The sequence below is a fragment of the Falco biarmicus genome, chromosome 5 (genome assembly GCF_023638135.1).
Source record: "Falco biarmicus isolate bFalBia1 chromosome 5, bFalBia1.pri, whole genome shotgun sequence".
NCBI lineage: Eukaryota > Metazoa > Chordata > Aves > Falconiformes > Falconidae > Falco > Falco biarmicus.
Genome location: NC_079292.1, coordinates 63,977,419 through 64,002,059, shown reverse-complemented (window position 1 = coordinate 64,002,059; position 24,641 = coordinate 63,977,419). Strand labels below are relative to the sequence as shown.

Below are 24,641 nucleotides of genomic sequence, written 5' to 3'. Positions count from 1 at the left end.
TGTAGCGTTACTGATTCCAGGTGAACCTTTGCTGGCCCTCTGAAACACCTTGGAGTTGGTTCTCCAGTGTCTGTGCCATTCTGGATCAAAACTAGCTAGTAAGCAGTGTAGCAGTATTTACAGGATATTGTGCCTAAGCTGTTAAACCATGTGTGAATCCAAGCTCTTTCTCCCTTAGTGGTATGGGTAATAAGCAAACCAAGTAATCGGACTGCTGGTAACGGAGATCAAACATAGCCCGTATAAATCCTTATTTTGATTTGAAATTGGATTGGAATCCCTCTTTCTAGATTGCTGTAATACAGTATTGTAGCATTTGTGTACCGTCTTGTAGCTCATTAAGTATTTTATTTATATCACTTAGACTGTGATCTGTTTCCTACTTTCTTGTGCAAAGAAGCTAATTGCACATGCTGCATTCTGAATGCTTATTAATGAGACCTGTGAGTATTCCCAAACTACTGGCTGAACAGAAACGTCAATTGTGAGGAAACCGTGCAGCATCAGTGAACTACTCGGTGTTTTCTGCTGTCCACAAGCTATCATGTTTTGTACCTTGTGTTCATCTTTTCTAGCTGCTGCTTTGTAAAAGAGCTAATCTTTTATTTGCAGCAGGCCATGTGCATGATAGGATTGTAGTTGTGTGCAGCTGAAGGCAGGAGGAGCTTTGTACATTGCTGTATGATTGCTCATGCTGGGGATTTCAGAGAGATTCTGAAAGAGAAATGACAAATGAATACTCCTCAAATGAGAAGCCTACTCATGAGGTTTCACATTTGTATCATGGAGTATGTCTTTTCAAGACAAGTGAATTGTCTTAGTGAATTGTGTTAAACTACTTGCTGGAGAAATTAAAACTCTGCTTCAGCAGGGCAGCAGTATCTTCATTTCTGCAATATTTAAAAACTGCCAAAATTTACAAGATGCTGAGAATAGAGATTGAGTGCTACTAAAATTATTTTAGTTTTCATGTCTTGATTTGAATTCAGTTTGTGCAAGGCTTTTATCAGTATGAGTATTCTCAGATTATTTTGGTGCAGATCATCAGTCTGCATGTTAGTTGATGTAAACAATGACTATGATGACCTATTGAGTTGTCAGAGCTCTTGGATTTTAGCTCTGGCTTCCTGCCAGCTTGCATAAGCAACAGGTCTCAGATTCAGTTGTTCAGATGTTTGATTCATGTACCAATAAGGTGATTTTGGGCAACTGTTTTCTGTTTTTAAAGAAGATATTAATAGCTGTTGTAAAACAAAAAAAAATGGCCAGTTTCTTCTTTATAAGGAGTGAGGGATGTGAGGTTTATTATTTATATTTTATCTTTTTGTGTGTGTGTGTGTGTGTGTGGTTTTGAGTATTGATATACTTCATTGTGATGCTAGTCTCCAAAGATGGGTGCATTGATTTACCTGCCAGGATTTTTTTTATCTGTATCTCTTGATTTAAGACAAGTTTCTTTTTCCTCTGTATATTTCCAAAATATTTACAAAACCATTTCTTGAAACTCTTGAATGAATCACAGCTTTTTTCTATTGTTTTCTTTACCTGCAATTTATATCTGACATACTTAGGCCATTTTGTTGCTACTGTTCTCCTTACTCCAGGAGAATTCCTCAGTCCCAAAGGCTGCTTGTTCCTTTTCCAAGAACCAATATGCAGAGACAACTTAAACCCAAGTTATTTAATAATGATAATAATTTTTCAGGCATGGTGTCTGTAGGTATTTATATTTCCTGCACATTCTTCCCTTCTGTCGGACTGTTAGATTATGTATCCATTTGAATTTGTTCATGTATTTAAGTTGCTGGGGTGAATTTTTAGTCTTCCTTCCTGCCTTCCTGCCTCTCTTTCTTTTCTCTCCCCCCTTTTTTAAAAAAATAATTATGCTGCCACAGCTTACTTGAGAAAGCCTTGGTATAAATAGATACTTCTTATAGTGGCAAAGAAGTGAGTTTGCCAGTGGAACTTACTCTGCTCAGAGAGTTACCGTAAATCATACTGCCAAACTAATGTGCTTCTGATATAAAATGTTTGCATTGGGAAAGCTTTTCAGTATTTTTATACCAGAAAAACTTGGAAGTCAGTCTTGTGGAGGATTGCATCAGTCACTCCCTCTTGGAAGTCCTCATGGACGGGAAGGCTTTTGGGAGAGTGAAGTCCTCAAGTAGAAAGAACTGAATGGTCCTAAGATGACCAGTAACTTACTGTAAAAATTATACAGTTTAGTAACAGGTGCTGTGTTCCCATGTGTAAGTGTGTGGAGGTGATGCATTCAAAGAATGAGCAATGGTAAACAATAGCAGCTGATTTAATCTTTCCTGTAGAATTAATGGCACTGAAATGAATTATACCATGGTTATACACCCAAGTTGTTTTTTGGAGCAAGCGTTTGTTTTGTTGACTTAGAGGAAGCCACATTCAATGAAACGCACATGCAGTATCAAATTGCTTCTAGCCATAATTTTGCTGCTGAACCTTGTTTTTGAAGTATGGGTAGCTGAAAGTGTTTGTGGGATGTTTTTCCATTTAAATAGCTGATTAAGAGGATAGAATTCATGTCAGTCATTCTGGTCGATGAGTTGAGTGTTATTTTTTCTGTTTAATTTTACCTGAAAGTGTTTTCAGGCACATTTAAACTGTTCATACAAAGTATTAAACATACTTTTTACTAGATCTAACTGTAGAGTGTTTGGACTTACTCAGATTGGTAGTATATATATTTTATCAGAGACAGAAATATGTCTCTGATACAGTTTCAGAGGATTAAAGGGAACATAAACTGTTGTGGTTTCATAAATTTTTTTAATAGGGAATGACTTTTTAAACTCACTTTCTCCAACCTACTAGATTCTAAATAAGCTAAGAAAGTAACTTTTTAAAGTGAAATGTGAAGCAGATGTCTAAAAATCTGCATGTTGGTTACTGATTATTACTCTTTATTTGCTCTGTAGATTAAATTTTTTGCTGCAGTGAAATTCCCTTAGTCTTTAGCTGTTTTGAAGGTCATGACTCTTATTAAAGTTTCTGCTAAAGGAAAAAAAAAAAAGCAGCTGATTACTCTACTGAGGGGGACAAAAAAATAAAGTAGTTGTCAGTATGGCTTTGTATTACCCCTTCCTTGGATTCTTAAGAGACACATTGAGGGATATCTGCTGCCTTCTAAAGCTTGAACTGGAAGCCTCAATGTGTGTGTATCTGTTCTGGAAGTTTGCAGTCATTATTACAGATATTAATTTTTTTTTTTTTTTTCCTCCTGTACATTTCTTTTGTATTACTTCTGCTTTTACCTGAAAAAAATGAATTGAGTATCTTTTCTTCCCTCTTTGCATACAGCTTGTAACAGAACATGCCTTTGAAATTCCAGACAACATTAGGCCTGGGCATCTCATAAAAGAGCTCTCAAAAGTGATTCGTTCTGTAGAGGTAAGAACGGAGGCAACCCTACATAAGTCTGCAGGAAAAAAAAAATCGTTGGGTCAGGGAAATTCATAGTAGTTATGCTTCTAATTGATCATATTAATCTTTAATTTTTTAATGTTCATTTAATATTAGAAGATCAAGAGGAAAACTACGGAATACTAAGCTATGAGCATTTCAGATAAAATGTATAGCAAGGGTATTCTATGTTTGGGTTTTTCATATTTTTAATGGTAAAATTACTTGTAAGTCAGTATTTCTAATACATTCTTACTTAAAACCACTTAAAATAATTACTGTGATTATGTTGTTACAGAGTTTAATTTGAAAATCTATGCATATTCTATTGTCATACTGTTATTATTTCTGGTCCAGTTGTCATCTCTTTTGTTCTTTTTCTGATGTTTTAATGATATTTGTGTTATAGTCAGTGTTTTTTTCTTCTTAATGAATATTGATTCATGAAAAATTCTCACATTGGCATGTGGAGAGAACAGTTCTGAGAACTGAAGAGAGATGTGATCTGCTGAGTAGAATACATGTCTATCCTATGCTGCCTTTGTGAATAAAACCTTATGTTTTGGTGTTAATTTTTGGTGTTAAGCACTGCTATTACAGGAGTATGTATATGGGAAAGAGGTGCAATAGAAATAAGCCTTGTACATCAAATCCATAGGAAATATGTAGTACTTCTCTAAAAGGTCTATATATAATTTATATTTAAATAGATGAATAAGAAGCAGCACTTAAATATGTGGATTTTTTCCTCTGAGACTGTTCTGAAGTATGTGTTTCTAATTAAAGGAGGAAAACGGCAAACTAGTTAAAACTCAGGGAATTCTCGGTGTGTGTCCAACTTCACGGTCTTCGCATGAAACAACTTCGCCTCACCACTCCAGACGAAGGGTGAGGAAACTGCGAGATCATGCCACCAAAACTCCTTCCAATCTGGACATCCTTGAACTCCACACTAGGGAGGTACTGAAAAGGCTGGAGATGTCACCTTGGGAGGAGGCAAGTATTAAGTTATGTGCAAGAAAAACAAAGCCAGAGTGGATTTCTAATCTCTGTTGAAAGGGAGAAGCTTTTAACAGGCATAAGAATACAGGCTACTACTCTGTCATATGAGATATGGATAGATTTGTTTTCAATTTCTTTCTTTTGAGTTTTCCTGAAATGAATTTTTTTCTTCCTTGATCATTTTTTTTGTGGCGGTTCCTTCACTGTTGTGTTTCAGAAGGCGCCCCGAATCTGCTACCTACTTCAAGTATAGTTTTTGGATTGGGACTGCTGTAGCTCTCAAGTGCTACTTTGAATCAGGTCTGTGAAGAAAAGGGAGCTTGCAGAACCTTTATTTGGTGAGGCTCTGAGCCAGCCTGCCTTGCTATGTGTTTTTAGATAGCTTTTTCTTATAGTTCTGTTACTGTGATTTGATTAGCCTTGGTTTTCAGTCGTGTTCCTGTTTCCTGTATGACAGTGCCTCGCTATCAGTAAGCCTAAGGCTGCCTCTGGTCTCCGTTGTGGGGCTGTGGACTTTGTGGTCGTATTACAAAGGTATCATGGAGTGATAAATAAGTAAAATGTAGTCTCTTGAAAAATTCTTTTTTTCAGGTTTGATGACCTTATTTCAAAACAGCAACAGAAATGGGAGGAGGAATGAGAGAGTGGAAATAAGTAGCTTTATGAAAGGAAATAAGTAGCTTTGTGAGAATAACAAATGCTGACAAATTTAGTTGGGACAGGATGGACTGTCACAGTGGAAAAATACTGATACTGATTTTCATAAGGCATGAACAAGAGACATTCATTTCGAGACGTTCCCCAAAGACAGAAAGCTGAACTTAAATTTTATGACAAATAGTTAACCTCTGCAGTTCACTGCTACAAACAAATGTTTAGGAGTATTAGTTACCGTCATTTAATGTACAAATATATTGTTCACTATCAGTATTAACATGTAAAACATGTTAAAAAACCATACCGTTTTACATGTTCCTGGTTTGGCATATAAATGTATCACCGATTGCTTCAGAGTATGTGTCAAATGCAAATGGCTTTGAGCTAAGAAAGTTCTGCTTATGGCAGGTTACTTTGCATTACTGATGTTTTACTGTCCTGTAAATCAGTTTTGAGATACTAATTCCAGGGAACAGATATCCAATCCAGGAGTTGCCTTATCAGTTCCAAGCCCAACTTTTGGCTTGCCCGTCTATTGGTATTTCTTTGTTTTGAATACAGTGATAATTCTTCAAAGGAAACATAAAAGGAGTATTATAGTGAAGTTGTAGTTGTTCCAGATATTTTAGGAGAATATTGATGATTCAGGGAAGGAGAAGGTGCAGTCTGTTCTTTTTTACACCCAAACATGTTTTGTCTGAGCTTTCTTCAGTTGGTTATCAGGAAGGTAATCATCCTGATGTTGAGTTTAAACTTCTGTGGAGTACAGGAAAACCAGTTGAATTTATAGAAATAAATAACAAGCAATATTGCTTTTACTTCTTTAGGATACCGCAAGCTCGAAACTGAATGGGAGATTTAACAAGCCCTTTCAGCCATCTTCTACAGTACCTGAATGGCGAACAAAAGACAATGATCTTCGCCTTCTGCTCTCAAATGGAAGAATAATTAGGTACAAAGGGTTGATTGTGGATCACTTCTTCCTAGTCATTATGGTCTGGAGCATGCTAATTGCTAATAACATTTCTGTTTGTGGAGCTCTGGGTTCCCTTCTACCAGTAAGATTCATGTTAGGAATGTTGAAGGAATGCGTTGTCCCTTGTGTCTGCTGTCCCCTAGTGGAGCCACGGTTACGGAGTGATCTATGTATGTTCGTATGTTCCTTTGTTCAAACAGCGTTTCATTCAGTTGCTCAGTTGGGTTTGTACTGAAGGGAATGCTTCACAGTAGAAATGGTTGGTTTGTATCCATCTATTAGAGTGATTTTTCATTAAAAATACACAGGTGTAAAACTTTGCATCTTTGTGGAAATGACAGGCATAGAATAAGAATATGTACAATTTGGAACGAAGAGGTGAGCATAAGAGAACATTACTGTTGTATCTCAAGAGTGTGTTGTAAATAATTAAAACAGTTGCTTCAGGTTGGTAAGAATAACATGTTGGTTTGTTTTTTTTTTTCTTGTGAGACAGAGATGAGAGACGCCCATTTACTGATCGAAGTCTTTACACAGCAGATAGTGAGGATGAAGATGACAGAACAAGGTCAAAAAAGACGACTGTTAAGGTAGAAGACCAGCCCTCAGGGTCTGAAGGAGAAGGGAATGCAGATGCCCAGAAACCACTGAACAGTAAGCTTGTCTCTTAAGTCCTATCCATTGAACGTTTTGATGATCTTAAAGAGGGTCTAACTATTGTCAAGTTGTGACTGAAATTTTACCTAAGTGTAAAGAGGATAAACTAATAGATCAGAGAAGTAATATTAGAAGTTACAACAAAACATTTGTCAAATATTATCTGTCTACTGAAGAAGAGAACAGGATAGAGTAGGAAAGTAAATTCACCTTCTTATGTTAGTGCCATCTTGAATACCCTGTACAGTGTTTTTCGGAGTGGAGATTCAGTTGGTGTTCTGGATGAGTATTTATTCCTTTTGATCTGTTTCATAATATAAGAACACTGATTTTTCTTGACCAAAATATACTTAAGTGTGAAAAGTTCATCACATCATTCACTCTAGAGGATAAAAGTTCATAACATGCAGCTAATTGTAAACCTATCGTATACCTCACTTTTCTGTTCCATTTGGTGATTACATACTTGACCATACAATTTTTTACATTTTGCTAATGAATAGGTTTATTCCATAGAGGTGATCAAACATCATTTAACATTAATAAAATCTTATGCTTTCAACCTCGGCAGTAATCTGCAAGGCTGGGGAAGAATTTAGGTTTTCTGTAAAACACTTTAACACCACTTGCCAATACTTTAAACCATTCTTCACTAGTAGTTAATATTTTTTTAAGTCTTTCTGTACCCTCAAACCCTCCTGCCAAGTGTTCAGCAGTGCTGATCACACAGTGCATTAGTAAAGTATCAATACTGAATGTCTGGTTTTGGTGCCTATTTTTAATAGCATGGCTTTGTGCAGTGACAAATTGGTCCTTGACATAGCTGTTCAGCTCTCAGTTTAATTATAGAAGTCACATCCTTTCACAGTAGAGTTTACAAGGGCTCAGAGGGTATGTGTTAGGAAACTGACATCAACACTTAAGATAATAAGACTCCTCTAGAGACTTACAGTTCCCTTAGTTTCCTGCACAACAATCTGTAACAACATTTGAGTCTGTCTGGATAAAATATTTTATTATTTTCATTAATAAAGCAATTTGTAATCCCTGTTGACTGTACTTCCAAAGGTCACAGAGAACAGTATTAAAAAATTTGCACAGGAGAGAGGTCCCTCTTGAGTACTCATGAACCAACAAGGCAAACAGCTTATTGAGTGAAGGCTTCAGCATGTATGGCCTTTTTCCACTTTCAGAATTTACGTAAATGAAACTAAGTTTTACACTTGAATCAAAGATTAAGTCATACAGAGAAATGGTAGGTTTTCTTCAAAGTTGTTGCACTTATTTGATACAGAGTGAATATGGCAATGTGTATCTAAATGTAGGAAACGTACTTAGAACTAGTAATGAATGTTGAGATTCTTCTTCCAGAAATTGAGTACTCGGGACTATCGCTGATATTTTTAGTTGAATAGTAAGTCTCTTCAAACTTCCATGTTAAAGATCACCTTCATTTGATTGTTTTTCTTTAACTGAAGGACTACAGAGAGAAAAAGAGACAGAGAGGGAAGATACTCTTCTTCCAAGAATTCCATAGAAGAAACTACCTGTTTCTGTAACAGCTACCACCTGCCATTGTTCTTACTGGGATTTAGGCCAAGAGGCAATGTCCACAGAGAGATGTCTTTTAACAGATCAAGCTCTGTATAGCTTTGTGTGTCATGCCAAGATCCTGGTTCTAAATGGTGACCCGGTGTTACCAGAGAGACAAAGATCATGTGCTGTGCTTATTAGAGCAAGATACTTTGTGTGGATGAAGGGGAAGGTGATTTAAGATATTTTTTTGAAATCACGGTAGCTTAGCCTGTTCTTACTGGTAGCAACTGTTTTCATTTGCCCAATTTCTGGAGTATTCCTCCCAGTCTCTGGACGTGTGTGGAGCCATAACTTTTCTTGAGAAAGGCAGTAGTCCAAAGAAAAATTCATTTGAGCTACATACGGTATTATTTTCTGTATTGTGCATGCTGTTGCTTATCCTAGAATCTTGTTTGCCTTTTTGAAATGAGCCAAAGGCTTGAGATATCAACAGAAATCCCTTGGGTTTTTTTCAGCTACAGTAATTTAGAATATTCACTCTATTGTCATATGTTCAGCATTACTTAGCTTAACTTCATATACAGTGGTGTTGCTCATTTACTGTGTTTCAATAGTCCTCACAGCTCGTTCTAATACTAGCTTAAGTTTAATTAGTCTTCTCTAGATTTTGGTCCCAGATGTTCACTTTACTCACTTTCTGATAACTGGTTTCATTCTTAGCTTGCGTCTGACTCTAAAAACAATTACTGCTTATGTAGTGTTTAGAAATTAATAATATCCCTTGGAATATATCTGATGCCTATCTGTGAGCTTTGCCACAGTCTACAATAGGAACAAAATCCTACCAGCATTGCAGTGTATATGGGGTTACAGGTACATCTTTTATGCTTGCATAATGAATGAATTATGAAGAATTGCATTCAGTTTATCTAGTTTCATATAAAACTGTGCTGAAACAAAACAACACAGATCAGAAACTAGCTCTGGAATGAAGAGAAGTACAGTTAAAATGTTGGTTTGCTTTCAGCATAGTTTTATATTGAAACCATAAGTACTTGAAAACTTGAAGAACTTATGTTACTTTCTTTATCCACTACCTTTTTGGACACATATTCATAATTTTTTTTATTCTATTTGGGTTTTCTCCAAAAAATTTCTGCTAGTTAAACCGTATATTATAGTCTTCCACAAATTTATACTTAATTAAGGTTTCTGCCAGCAGCCTTGACACAGGTGCACATACAACCCACTGATCTTGAGCCTTGGATTCCAAACACGTACAGATGTGTTGCCTAGTCATGGTTGTCTGGGACATACAGTGTCTTTTAAGAGTACGTGCTTCTGCGAGCTGCTCAGCTACTTCATGTTTGAGTTTTTTCTGCACTTAAAAAAGTAAACCATGTGGACTAAGTGGCTGATTTGATTGATTGCTTTGTCATATGCCAGTGTTTCTGATGTCTTATTTTGACACCTTATTTTCTGATTAGTACTTTATCTTAGTACTAGCAAAAAGCACGGTATTTCTTCTCTTCCTTTCAGGTCTTTCTGTGATGAAAACCAATGCAACTATATTGGGTATCATCACAGTAATACTTGAATCTTCTTTAACAGGTCTGCATTTTAACCTTGAGTGGCAGCTTTGTAGTAGCACAGAATGGGCAGAATCTGCCAGTAAATTGTGATGTAAAAGTAAATTTGCAAGTAACACAATGATCTTTTCGTTAACCTTTAAATCACTTAAATGTCCTCTGACTTGCATGTTTACTATTTCTTTGTAACTGTTTTTATTTTTAAAAAGGAATTTCTAAGCTCAAAGAGTCTTAAGACAAAGTAACACTGAAGATTACTTCCAATTAACTTTTTCTAAGGGCCACTTCTCTGACTCGGGCCTGTATACAAAAGCATAAATTATGTGGAGTATGTGCTTTGTAGTAGAGAAAAAGTATATGCTCCTGTTTCACCTGATGTCTCTTCCTTTGGCTTCATCCAGTCAGTCGCTTGAGGAGTCTATTCGTCAACATTAGGCAACTCACTAGTTTTAAGCAGGCTTTACTTGTGAACCAGATCAGTGTGTTGGATGTGCTTTTCTTTACAGACAGTTAAAAACTAAGTGTGTGTTTCTTGTTCTTTACTTCTGGATTAACTGTTAAACATTGTATGTAATAAATGTTGGGTCTTATATTTTAATTTTTCTCTCTGCAGTGTTCTTTGAAAGTGTGAAATCAGAACTCAGGAATGGATCCTCAGAGTACTCTGATATTTCTGATTCAGAAGAATCTGAGCCTGATTGCACTACACAGGTATAGCTAGAGAAAGTCACAGAAGTAAACAGGGCCATTAAATATAACTTTGCTCACTCACTTCTAGTTTATCTGGTCAAAGTTTGTGTTAAAAGAGCACTAACAAAGTATTTATTTCTTGTCCAAGTTAGTATCTCAGATGGACAGTTCTGCCTCATTCTTAATGTATTCTAGTGTTGAGTAGAATGACAAGATAATGCTATCTTGAGCCAAATTTTATGATCATCTTTGTCATTAAAGTGGGGCTGCTAGAGGATGAGCACTGCTGTGGAACAGGCAAAGTGAGAAAAGTTAGATCCCAGTTGCGTTGTTCATTTCTTCTATAACAAGTCTAAATTTCATCATTAGAATTACGAATATCTACCACACAGTTTCATTTTGAAGCATGGTTAAATTGAAACAATATTATAGGCCTTCAGTTTTTTAAATCAGCTCAAGTGGCTAAATCCTATTGGTGTTTTAGACTATTTGAAATAAATGGGAATCTTCCATTTGAGATCTAGATTGTAGTGATGTCTTTACAGCTAAATGAAATATAAATGCACACACACATATGTACATTTACAAACATATTTTAGTACAATTTTTAGTATTTAGAAATTTGTATACAAATATTTTTATAATTTTTTTCCCTTGAAAAATGTTGCTCTGACTTACTAATTTCAATTTTATTTGAATAGCGGTAAAATGCTAGTAGGGTGGAGTGATTACCTCAGAGTTTTATTTTGTGCTTCTGGGAAGGTAATGTTTTGGTCTTTCTTCCAATCGTCAGCCTATTTTAAGATTTTACCAGAAGTCTTCAAATTCCTGCTTTTTCCATGGGGGTCAAGATCTATTTTTAATATTTGTTGTCTTCCATCATTACCTTTTCTAGACATTGGAGTAGGTGATAGGAACCTTCATGATGTGGTTTCTTCTGGTTTCCTCAACTTCATTGTCAGCAAATTTGGCTCAGCAGGTTTCCTTTTTTAACACATAGAATTAGTAGTTATTCAGTAGTCATGTATTTAATTTTTCACAGGAGAAATATTGCAAATTTTGGATTACTTTGTCATTGAGTGAAATGTTTTATATTAATGCTATTTACTCTCTTAGGTCCTGCTATTTTCTTGTACTTCTTTATTTATAATCGTATCTAATAGAGTTTTTTTCTGCATGTTTAAATTTGTCTTTTGTAATGATATATCCAAAATGAACTCTCTCAGTAGCTCCTGTAAATCCTTTTTATGTTTTTATATTGCACTGAAGAAGATCTTAACAAAACAAGATAATAGCTTTATTACTAACATTGAGTCACCGTAATAATTTAATTGCCATTTGTGTCACTTTCCAAGTGTCAAAGATTAACAAGCTGCTCTTGTGAATGAAGCTGTTGTATAAGACCATCCCTTAGTGATACAATGCACTTCATTCCAGTTCCATTTTTGGTGAATAGGGATAGAGGTATCAGTCTTGAAGGATTATGATTCCTCCATGTTCTGATCTTCCACTTTCAACACTTTATTGAATGTCATGTATATTCCTTGACTTGAAAAAAAAAATTGTGTTCTCTGTGCTTGTCGAAAATAGATTAGTTGGAATTACCAAGATGGAACATGCCTATTGTAGCTCTTGCTTAACGTAAAGATATATTGAGTCATGTACGGTTGCTCCACCTTTGAGAAACTCTTGCCCATACAAGCTGTAATCTCAGCAGGAGCTGAAAAGCCCTTTCATTGATGAAATGAGGCTGTGCCACTGTAAGAGAGGCAACAGCTGTTGTGTTTGTGTTCCTGCTGTGTTCTGGATTTACCTGAGAGCTTCTGTCACCAGAGAGATGCTGCTGCTAAAAGTTACCTTTCGTGAGAGCAAGAACCAGAAACAGTTCCTTGGGCAGGATGTGTCCCCTTATTTGTAATAAGCATCAATTCTGGCAGCTGCTTGGAACCATACTTCCATTTTTTCCCACTCGACTTTGAATATTAAAGATCAGATTAATCAGTGCTGTCATTAAAGATAATACAATGATTTGTGCATGGTTTAATGTGTGTAATGTTTTCTGTAGGAAAATGCATTTCTGAGATGCTCTTTCTGTATTGCTGGAGCATGTACTCATCAATGTTACAAAATTTGGATGTATAGCATCTCAGATGCTATATTCACATTAACCGCATTATGAATACTATATGTATACACACATATATATATATAAGTTGGACCTGGATGCTTCTGAATTTTTTACATAGCATGAATTAAGGTATCATCTCTATTTAGAAGGTGTGGTGACCATTCTGCATACTTCTTTGTCTTGTTTCAGCAGAAGGATTCCTCCACAGAGGAGTCGGAAAGCTCAGGTGATGAAGAGAAACAGGAAGTAACATCCAATTTCAAAGAGGACTCTAAGGTCATGAGAGACTTTTGTCAAAATACCCAGAAGCCATCCAGAAACGAAACTCCCAGTAAAAAGTAAGCACATAGCGGGCATTTGTTTATAAACTTAAACCTTTTTGCACATATTTATGTTTATGCTTTGTAACAGTGTCAAAATAATTTCTTCAGAGAAATTTAGGGTTCTGTTTTAAACTGCTTAATACCCCTTTATTTTTCTAGGGAATGTCCTACCTCGACAAGTACAGAAGAAGAAGCTATTCAGGGCATGCTTTCTATGGCAGGATTGCACTATACTACATGTTTACCAGGTCATACTCAAAGCACAGACTGCACAGATAAAAGAACCTCTCTTCAGGAACACAGAAGCTACCCCAGGAGTCGGCATAAAGACAGACAGCCATCTCAGAGCCACAAAACAGTAGAATGTGGTAGGTATCTGAACTAATGACACTTCTACTCCCTGCTCGTGGACAGACTGCTCAGAATAAACACTTAAAGTTACATTTTTAGATTTGACATTTGAGAAGGTGTATTCTTCGGGTTTGTGGTTTGTTGGGGTTTTTTTCTATAAATAGTAACTGTTGCTTCTGAAAACTGAAACAAACTTAGCTTGAAATGTCATCAGAATACATCTTTTAAATACTGCCATCTAAAAGTGTTGTGGCACCCTTACAAGAGTGGCAAAGTTATGGCTAGATTGAAAGCATAGTCTCTTTATTGAAAGTAATCTTCAGAAAAGATTGACAGAACCTTCACGGTTGCAGCTTTCATGGCATGTGTGTTAGATATCCATAGGAATCTGCTTGGTGATTTTTCATGTGTCTTTGGAAGGCGTATTTGGCTTTACTCCTGAAATTCTGCTATGAAGGCAGTGCATTAAAGGAGATTCTAATCTTGAAGAGGAGAATTCAGAGGTAATTTTTTTTTCAGTGGCATTTTGATGTCTGTGGAAAATAGACATCTGTTCAATGTGTTCTGGGAATGACAGCAGAACATTAATGCTAATCCTCTCAAAGGAATCAAAACCACTTCTTAGAATGGAGAGTCATTATGTTTGAAAATTCTTTGCTTGAGAAGGAAATGGAAGAGGATTATAGCTTTGATGTGAAACAAATGGAACTCCACCAACAAATAGGGTGCTAATTCAAAGAAGTAATAGTATGTTGATTTTTCTTTACATGGATAATGGGAATCCAGGAAATTCCCACAACATGGATGTGTTCTGGTAATTGAAGCTGTATGTCTTTAAAAGCCACCAGCCAAACAGATAAATAAAACCACCACCGCCACCAAAACCCCCTAACCAGCAGACTACACAGATACATACAGTGCCTTTCTGTCTTTGTAACTTTATGAAAAACGTAATATCCAGTTCTCTAAATTGTGTTGGTTTGACTCGGGCCAGCAGCTAAGCACCCACATGGCCACTTGTTCTCTCCTCCTACCCTGTGGGATGGGAGAGAGATGAGAAAGAGCATGTACTGTGGGATTGTTTTCCCAATTTAGTGTGTAGAACCAAGAAGCTCTGACAACTTTTTTTTGTATCTAGGAAATATTTTCCATTGTATTTTTCCTTTCTTTCTTGTTTTAATTTTAAAATCGTTCAAATGCATAATTAACTTTGAAAATCAATAACTAGAAATATAAATTCAAGCTTGTTGAACTTCTCTTTAGGTAGGTCCATGAAGGAAGAAGAAGGAGACTTGGGGACTTCGGGATGGACTAGACACCTGAATGAAGCTTCGAGGATTACCCCTCAGGTAAAGCAATACTTTAAACATTTTGAACACATTTTTGTAGGAAAAAGAGATAATGAAATTTTAAGTCAGCAAGCGTGGTGGACAGGTGGACACTCTGCATATCTAATAATAGATACTTCTGGTTCTGGTGGCTGAATATATATTTTTATCATGCTTATCTTCATTGTTGTTGTTTTGAGTTTTCCTTTCAAACTCTCTTCTGTCATAGTAGCTAGTATTAAGAAGCTCAGGGCAGTATCTTGAAAAATAAAAAAAAATACTTTGTAAAAGAAGTGTGAATTTTCATTCAGTTGAACTGGGGAAGCACTCTATTATTTATTCATTGTTTCCCAACCAGAGCTTCAGAACAAGTGGAACATGTTGATAGTATTTATAGTAAAGATACTTGCTTAGGAAATTGGCACTGCCAAACTGATACAACCTTTCAACAGTGAGCAGGTAGGAATATTTTTGCTTTCTGATGTCCAGGTGGAATCCAGCAAGGAATATATAAATGAAAGGTTGTGTGTCTTACACTGAACATTTTCAGTATTTCTAAACTTATCTGTATTTGAAGTATTAGAAAAGAGCTATTTAATAGCTGTATTTTAACTGCATGCTTTGAAGTGGTTTTGGATTTTTTTTGGTAAGAATATCTAACTACATGATACTTCTTAGTTTGTAATTCCCAGTTTAGCATTTGTTCTCTCACCAGCTGAATATTAATAAGCGATTTGTTTTCAGGTAGTTAATCAATGTTTATGGTATAGTTTGCTGTAATGGCTAGTTTAATCAAGAGCAATTGTATTTGTTTTGATCACTTAAAACTAAACCCAAAAAGTAGAAAAATTGAATACACTAGTATGTGTAATTAATCTGTGGCATTGCCCTTAAGTGCATATGGAAAAGCTTGCATAGAGATACTATAGCATATCTTATTTTTAAGAGGTATCTGTATTAAAAGAAATGATGGAATCATTAAGTGGTCAGACACCGGTGGAACTGCAGTATCTTTTTCAAAGATACGGTAGTTTAATCAGAAAAACTCGAGTGAAGTTGTAGCCAGAAGGTATTAACTTCCACGTTTTTTCTTCTCCTCATTTCCATACTAGGATACCAGTAAAACTCAAAAATATATCAAGAAAGAGTGTGCATCAGAAGCCAATCATAAGGTTCAGGAAAACAGAAGTATAATCCACAACAACAGCTTGAGTTTTCAGCATGGCAAGTACACTCGAGACTCCAATCTAATTCAAGGAGAATGTCGGCTGAGTGACGGCAGCCTTAGCCCTGATAGGCCCTATGGTGAAACATCCTTGTCTGTACCACTTCATCCAACAAAGAGGCCAGCATCAAATCCACCCCCTATCAGCAACCAGGCGACAAAAGGTAATGTTTATCTCTGTCCTCTTGCTAGATACAGAAACTTAAAAAAGGACAGGCTTAGACCCTGAGTGAAAACATAAAATGTGGACACACAAGTTTTGGCTCAGAATGTGTGGAGGTGGAATTGAGAGAAATCTAACTGGATGTGTGGCCAGGTGAAACTTCCGTAGTTACTGTTGCACCTCTGCATATTTATCTGTTTTGCATTTATTACAGGGAACAGAACGACAACTGTAGTCTGAAACACCGGCCTGAATCAGTTTTGTTTATCAAAGTGAAGGTTTAAAGTCTGTAACACTTCAAAAAATAGTCTGATGATCATACTTGTTCCGTTTTTAATTTCTAGTGTGTTTTCGATAATTTACTAGAGGGAATAACTTGAGCAAAATTCAGGAAGCTCAATTTAGGCTCTCCCTTACCACACCCACTGCCTTTCCCTAGACTGCAAACATTTGTAAATAATAGAATCGCTTTATTTATGGTAATGCTGGCCAGAGTTTATAGAAAACAATCCTTGGATTTTGACAATTCTGATTCCCCATTTGTTGGCACTTCTTTTTGAGCTGATTAGGGTGAAAATTTTGCCCACTTCAGCTTGAAAACCAGGTTTCATCTTTGTTCTATAGTGATAAAAATTTGTTCTGAAATTCTTGATTGAAGTACTTGATTTCATTTTTCAGGCAAACGTCCAAAGAAAGGAATGGCAACTGCTAAGCAGCGCCTTGGGAAGATCTTGAAGCTGAACCGAAATGGCCATGCACGCTTCTTTGTTTAATGTAGCTGCTACTTCTACTACTGCTGTCTTTCCTACACAGACCAGTATTGAGGTCAACAGAGCCTGGAGCTGCTGTTATTCCTCTGCTTGAAGCAGACTTGCATGTACCATATAAAACACTGCCTGATGAACAAAAACGAGGAAAAAAAAAAAAAAAACCAACAAAAAAAAAACCAACCCAATGCTGCATTTTCACTGTGCCACACCTGCTCAGCAATAACCATATGGGAATGGGGAAATCTTCAGAGAGACATGGACTGTGAGAAACAGTCTCTCGTCAGGGCTTGAATATCATTTGTTGCTGGTAGTTTCTGACCTAATTAATGAGAGGAAGATGATGAAGGTGGTTTATCAATAATTTATTTCTGATAGATTTTGACAACTTTTAAATTCATTTAAGAAACCTATTTATTTGGAAGGCTTTTTTTGTGAGTTATTAATTTAGATTTAAGAATGTGAAAGTTTTTAATTGTTTTGATAATGTATGTTTGGTGCAGTGGAGAGCCACATTAATTGTGATTAGTCTGGACTCCTAAATTTGGTATTCAGGTTGTAGTCTTACATAGGGGTGAGATGCATTATTAATTATTTTTTAAATTAAGGCATATGGAATCTTATTTTTTTTCCCTGCTTTTTGTAAGCTGTTGGCTGGGCTTCTGTTGACTTGCAAGTTGCATATTCTCTGCCAGCTTGATTATTTTTTGACCTGTCCTCTTTAATACAGATTTATTTATTTGATGAACTAAAGAGACTCCTAAAGACAGAAGAATCTTCTTATGTCAGTCCAGTAGCTAACTTGTTTTAAACTGCACCCCTTTCCTCCAAATTGGAGAGCATACTTTTCCTTCTGATGATCTGTCTGTGATGATTTTCTTCTGTAAAAAGACTCCCTGAAATTGTATTTGTACAGGTTACTTAAGAGTTGGTACAAAGGAGGCAAACGTATCTTTTTGGAGGAACGGGGACATCAGTTAAGATAAATGTTTCTTCAGAATAATTACTCTGAAGTAACTCATAAGATATACATTGCAGTCTTAAGATTTGGCGTACTACTTAATGTAGCATGGAAGAAGCATTAAAATATTATTATTGTACTTCAAACACATTTTACTGAAGAGTCAGGAAGGCAGGAGAATGTGTGTTGCTTTCAAAGCTGGGTGAAACAGCCAATTAAAAGTCTTAACTGGTGCATATATAAGCATTAAAGTAGCTTACTGGTATCAGAATGCTCATTTGTGTCAGGCTTCATACTGAGCTGATAGCAAATGCCAATTCTGAATTATTGTAAATACTTTTGATTTAAAATTTGTATTTTTCTGTAATATAAAATTAAATATTTAACTTTTGGGGGCTGGGGATGAAGGCGGAAAGGGGAATACTTTTACTTGATTCTGGAAAAAGGGCATTTTGTAGGGTCCAGCCAAAATGTAAACATTAATATGCTGGTGACAACAATATTGTTGGTTGTTTGGGGTTTATTTTTTGGTTGCTAAGAGTAAAAATACTCAGGCATAGTTCTCCAAGTCATTGAATTGATTTAACTTTCCATACCAGTCTTTCCTTCCTCCATATTCTATACTGGAATTGTTTTCTCTTGTTGTGGTTTAAAAACAAACTCAGTTGGACTTTCTAGAACATTTGTGCAGAGTTATTTTATCTAGGCTAGATGATGAATGCCTTTACAAATTTATGGAAGTAGTTCTGATGTCAAGTGTTTTTGATTGTTGCAGGGTCAGAGCTATTTAGCATTATGTTATCCTGTTTCTGAACTGAGAAACATCAAAACATAATGCGATTGCAAGTAAGTCAGGTAGCTTTCATGTCTTTACTTTCTCTGGAGCTTAAAAACTGTAACTTCTTGACTTTATAGTTTTTTGTGTGTGTGCTTATGGGTGAATTTTTTTAACCTTTTTTTGTTTTCTAATTATGGTTTCACAAAAGTGTGTTTTGAGTCTGTTTTGATTTGTTGGGTTTTTTTTAATTTACTGCAAGCTATTAGCCTTGTTTAGACTATTGGGAACGGAGGTAACAGGATTTCTAAAAAGCAGAAGATAAGCTAAGAGGTACTCTACAGGTGCTGAAAGTCACTAGGAGTACTTGCTGTTCTCAGGTGCTATGTTTTCCAGGTGGAAATAATTAAAAGAGAATATTTTAACTGTCTTTAATATGTTCTCACCAAAGTAAGTCAAAGAAATAAACCATGTTGTCAATATTAGGTAAAATTATATATCCATATAAATATTCTCTGTGCTTACGCTTGAGCAAATGGATTAATGCCTGCCAGGCTTTGGAAACTGTTTTAGCTTTAGCGTATTGAACCAAACTGTTTCCTTCTTGCTGGCTGTATAATTTTTAAGAAAAGAAAAATTCAGTTTAGGGCCGGAATCAGATTCAGAACAGAATGAAGAATGAGCTCGCTCTCCTTAAAGGCAGTTTTTTAAGAATACTTATCTGAAATAGAAGTATGCCAGAATAGAATCTGGAGTAAGGAATTTGAAAATATGGAGTATGCTTTCTTGTACCCGTAACTGGCTTATACAAAGTCTCTTTTCTGACCATCTGCATTATTTATCTGTATGTTACAGTTTGAACACAGATGTGGCTGGACCCATATATATTATTTCTTCTTGATTTTATTCTTTCACTACTCTGTTTTCTACCTTTTTTTTCAAAGTGGCTCTCCACTGTCATGAATTTATGTAATAGTCTCTTCACAGGCTGTCAACAGGCAAGGTTCATTCCCATTTTCTTCAGATATCCATGCTTCCAGCAGAAGTTAATTCTGATGTTCCACCTCAGAATAAGTAACACAAAAGAAATTGCCATGATGAGCAGTATTAAACAAAAAAAAGAAAAAAAAAAAAGAAAAAAAATGGGGGAAAAAAGAAGAAAAAAGTCTCCTGGTAGCTCATGAAGAGGATGTAGTGACCTCACTTGTTTTGTGTACTTGTATGTAGGGATAAATTTAGATGAAAACACTACTGCACCAATCTTTCTGTAGATGGACTGAACCTTGTGTTGTTGTAGTGGAGAGAAAAAGCCCTATTTTTTTTCTTGCTGTTTCACTTGGGGTGGAAGAGGGAGGGAGTAGGGAACACTGACTGGACAACAAAGAGAATTAAGCCCACTATGGTAACTCGTTTTCAAGGATAATCTTTTTTGAAAAGTCAGAGAACTTGGATTTGGCATAAAACTTAATATTTTATTTTTTTTTTTACACAGAACAGTAGGAAATATTGTAGGGGTTTTCCCATTCTCTAAGTTCTCACGTTCCTGCAATTGGAGAAAAAAAAAAAGAAACAAGCATGAAAATGGAAAGGCCACCTAGAAACTATATCAAAGACTCTTCCAGCAACTTTCCCTTTTCTTCTTCTACTATACTTGCTAATAAACCCTGGCTACAAGGTAGCCTTTGTTGACCTCTGAGGTAGATTACCTATGCAACCTATAATACTCTACATGAATCCATTCTTAAAGACAATTTTGAAAGGGTTAGATGTTGAGTTAAAATTGTTGCTTTCTGATCACATGGGCCATTTGGGGGTTTTGGTTTTTTTGGTGGTTGAAGTGCTTGCATTATCTTTAGTAGAGAGATAAGAGCACAGTGTCATCACATTTTAGAAGCTTCAGCTTTGCTATGTGGCAAAAGCTACCTTCATTCATAAGGCCTTTAAACTGTAAATGTTGAAAATTTTTGCAGGGTTTTGGAGTCAGAGCTGGTATGAATCTTTCTACCCCCTTTTTGGGAATTGTGGAGACTGAGCAGAACCGAAGCTAGAACGACATGGTACTACAAGCCTATAACTAGTGCCCTGTTCAGGCTCCACATGTTCATCTATCCCTTCAGACCCCCACCATGACCCCCCAGATCAGTGTCTTTCCAGAGTTTCATTCATGTAATACTTCCATTAAAAGCTGTTTGTAGCTCTGGGGTTGAGTGAGCCCAGAGCTACTCTTTCACAGAAGAAATATAAATGGAACCAAGGGCCTTACTATTTGCGGTTAAACAAGATTAAAAGCTGCAACATCCATTTTTCCAAAAAATAAAAACCCAACAAAAAAAACCCACCCCAACAAAAAGCACCCTATTTGTGGGAGCGTGTGAGTGATAAATCATGCAGTGGATGGGAAATATAAGTAGCACTGATAAGGAAATGCATGTTCTTCATAGACTGCATTTCTATTTGGAAAAAAAGACTTTTTCTACTTTTAATATAAATTAAGCCATAAGAGTTTCATGCTTTGGGAAGGGAATGAAAGGGATCACTTTTAAGAGATTATATTGATATGTATTGTCACTTCTGCTGGGAAATGTCTATTGCTGCCAATGCTTTGGTGAATCTTTTTTTTAAAAAAAACCATGAAATTTGAAAAAAAAAGAAAAAAAGAAAGGGGCTAGTTCTTGGCTATATTTACTAGTTTTGTAGTAATGTTTTGCTGGCCCGTTTGTCTTTTCCTCTCCTTTTTCTACTCATAGTCTAATTTCTATCTTTCTTTCTAATGTCTCTGAAAATATTAGCTTGTCTGCTCAGTAGGGGTCGGTGTATGTGTGTCTTCCTTTTTACAGAAACGCACTACTGTGTTAAGTATTTGGCTGGGAAATGGGATGCTGCAGCTTTAAGAGCATTTTTTTTCAATTCATAACAGTATTTCCCATCCTCTTTTGCCTGCAGGCAGGGAAAGTGTATGTACAGTATTTATTTTGTTTTGATTTTACTTTAAATTTGTAAGTTTCTATAAGTAGTTCACATTGATTATTCTAGGGGAGGACAAGTGGTTTTGTTTAAATTTGTATTTGATATTCATAGTTTCCACTCTGTACTTTAAAATACTGAAATTAAAAAATTGTATTGCCTATGTTTTGATTTTAGCACTCTAAAGTGTTTAATTTCTCCAGGCTTATGCTCATTTGTTCCCATGTAAATACAGAAAACTGTACAGAATATCATGAGGAGAAAAATGCTTTTGTAGGTCCAATCTCTGTGCATTTTAAAGAAGACATTTTCTGGAGAAATGTGAGAGGGAATATTCTTGTACTTTTTCTTTTATTTTTCAAAGTGCAAATCTCATTTCAATCCAAGTATGTTTTATGGCAACTAAATGCATTTTGTGAAGATGTGAATACTCGTTTTGAATCCTGATATAAAAGGGTGGTGGAAGTGTTTGTGATTGATCATATTAGCAGATCTAGAACTGCAAGAAGGGTGTCAAATGGTATTTTCATGTTCTTGTTCTTGTTTTTTGTTCAGGTTTGTCTCATGCTACTGATGACTGACTCATATCTTGATTATTTTTTTTAAATTACTTTTATTTTTCCTTTAAGTGTATGCCGTTTCTGGAAGAAGAGCTTTCTCTTTCACGCTTCCATGTACTTTGTCATACTTGCTTACATCCTGGATGACTTCTTTTCTGATTTCTTTAAATGCATGTCATCATCTAGTTTACAGCTGTCAGCGTTCCCTGTTTTAACTCCCTATGGCAGTACAGAGTTTGCATGTGGGTACTCTACTTGGGGGTAATGGAAGCATTACTGTGTTGCACTCCAACTTCACGTAATGCATTTTCTTCTGCAGATAGTAGTCCACGCTACTGAACTGCCTCAGTGCTGTGATGGGCAGATCCTTAGGTTCCACTGACGGTCATTTTATGAGAACCTTAGATAAATGATACAGCAGTGGCATTGGAAGAACCAGGTGTCAAAAAGTGTTTGATTTGAGCATCCTCTGCAGCTGCTCAAGTTTACTACTTAGCCTGGCTTTTAGTTTACAGAGAATTTATGGTTGACTGTAATAAGTAGGAGATCTGTTCGGAGACAGGACTTCATTGTGCCAGGTGCTTTACAGGCAAAAACCAAGAATGCTGATCTCGTGAAACCATGTACTGCTTGAGTATAAGATGGGAATAGTTAAAAAGCCCCAACAAAAAAGTTCTGTGGCCTGAAGTTTAAAACATGGTAGTGTTGTAGATTTTGGTGGCAGAAACTTCTGTGCTGTTTCAAAAACAAGTTTTGAGTGGAGTAAGAAATAGTGAGGAAAAATAATTATTTAAGTACAGGGGGGAAAGATTAAATATTCATATGTCCAGAAATCAGTTCCTGCTGTATTTTGACATGCCTTTACATCTTTTCAATTAATGTGTTAAAACTAATTCTAAATTTGGTTAGCCAAAGATTTGCCAAAGATCTGAAAGAGCTGTTTTTCTATTAGAGCAACCACATATTTTGAAAAAGTCTTGATCACTGTGATTGAAGAGCAATGCTACAACCTATGCATTTCCATCAGACTCACTCATCTGGGTTTGTCACGCTGAACTTGCTCATACCAATGTTTTGGTCTTAAAAGAAAGCGATAGACTTGAGGGCACCTCAGTGGGCCACAAATACAAGTTTCATACCCATATAAAAACCTATATAAGCACCTTTACTATTTGTCCTTTTGTTTTGCAAGCTATGCTCCAGAGCTTTCCTCTGTGACTGCTTTTTGGTGCATAATTGGTAGGATAATACACTGGAAAATGTGTGAAATATCTCAAAAGTGCTTCTTTACATGCTACTGGATAGCCTTGAGCACCTGGAGCCATATTTCCATTAAAAGTCAGTTCCTGGTTTCTTACTTTTCTATTTGAGGAGGATTGTTCTTCCCTAATGGACAGACGTATTTTGAAGATTTCAAGGCTACCAAATTGAGACAAAAGAATCGAATTTCTAAAGTCAGGGAATGGGCAAGATATTCTTGGTATTTGAAGACTAAAGTTCTTGGGTTTGTTTCTTTCTTTTTGGTTTGGGTTTTTTGTTTTTTTTTTTCTTAATCAACAGTCTTCTACTGCATTTGAGGTAGAGTACCCCCTTGTAAAGTGCCTACAAACTTGGGTTTGTGTCCATTTAGTGAAGGTCAACTCTCTGTCTTGAGGACTTGTCATGACCTGCTTAAGTTGTGAAGCTATTGTGGTGGTGGCTCATTAGTTAACAGATTCAACCAAATCTTTTCTTGTTTGTTTTGTTTAGATATAACTTTGGATTGATGATGGAAACCTAAGTAGTAGAATTAATACGAAGTCAATCATGCTGAGTGTTGGTTTCTATAGAAACTTTTTTTGTATAGAAGTATTTCTCCTGGGAGCCCTTGAAATTACGCTTTTACTGCTGGTAAGTAATGTAAACTGTCTCAAGCCAAAAGTGAATGAAGACTGAAACTGTAAAACCAGAATGTTGTTGTTACTCATTCTGATACAGCCAGGAATTTTAAATGCCTTTGTTTCTACAGTGGTCAATGACTAAAGTCTTCACCTGCAGAAGAAATAGCTGGGTGATAAAGACAGTGAATAAAGTCTCTCATTGCCAGAGCTCATAGTATTCCACCTAACAGGCGGCTAATAGGACAGTTTGCTTTGTCTAGACTAAGGTCTGATTTCTCTGAAGCCAATTATATTCAGTCTTTAGAATAAGTACTGCAAATTTTTGAAGAATTGTGTTTGGCTTAATAGATCTATTTATCTGTACTGCTCCTGCTGTATTTGCTTTGGTCTTGGAAAAAATACTCTACTTTGGATCATGTAAGTCAACTAAAAGAACAGTATACAAAGAGTCTGCTTGTTTGTGATGCTTTGCCCCAAAGTTCGTTTCCTGTAAGTAATGTTTTATTTGCTGCAATGGGTGTGAGTAAAGTTCCCACCCGTACTTGGAGAATGTGGTATTTATCTGGAAGAAACATTTGCCCTTGAGTCATACACTTTGCTGGTAAGTGTAAAGATGCAAGCTGGCGCTTTGTTTCAGTAAAACTAAAAGCCAACAAAACTAGAAACTGCTACTC

The 24,641-nt window shown here is 36.1% G+C and overlaps 1 protein-coding gene across 3 annotated transcripts in view; it reads left to right on the top strand.

Moving 5' to 3' along the window:
• Nucleotides 1-24,415, top strand: part of KDM7A (lysine demethylase 7A) — a 71,855-nt gene extending 47,440 nt beyond the window's left edge. The window contains exons 11-21 of one of the 3 annotated variants that reach the window (XR_008822014.1): nt 3,334-3,423; nt 4,222-4,431; nt 5,922-6,046; nt 6,567-6,724; nt 10,466-10,563; nt 12,860-13,008; nt 13,153-13,365; nt 14,612-14,693; nt 15,785-16,061; nt 16,739-23,616; nt 23,648-24,415. Coding sequence is in view for 2 of the 3 variants with exons in the window: in XM_056339848.1 (XP_056195823.1) it covers nt 3,334-3,423; nt 4,222-4,431; nt 5,922-6,046; nt 6,567-6,724; nt 10,466-10,563; nt 12,860-13,008; nt 13,153-13,365; nt 14,612-14,693; nt 15,785-16,061; nt 16,739-16,833 (1,497 nt within the window). In the remaining variant the exon portion in view is untranslated. Of the gene's footprint in view, nt 1-3,333; nt 3,424-4,221; nt 4,432-5,921; nt 6,047-6,566; nt 6,725-10,465; nt 10,564-12,859; nt 13,009-13,152; nt 13,366-14,611; nt 14,694-15,784; nt 16,062-16,738 lie in introns of all 3 variants that reach the window. The other 2 variants (XM_056339849.1, XM_056339848.1) reach the window with 2 other exon arrangements.
• The last annotated feature ends 226 nt before the right edge of the window (nt 24,416-24,641 follow it).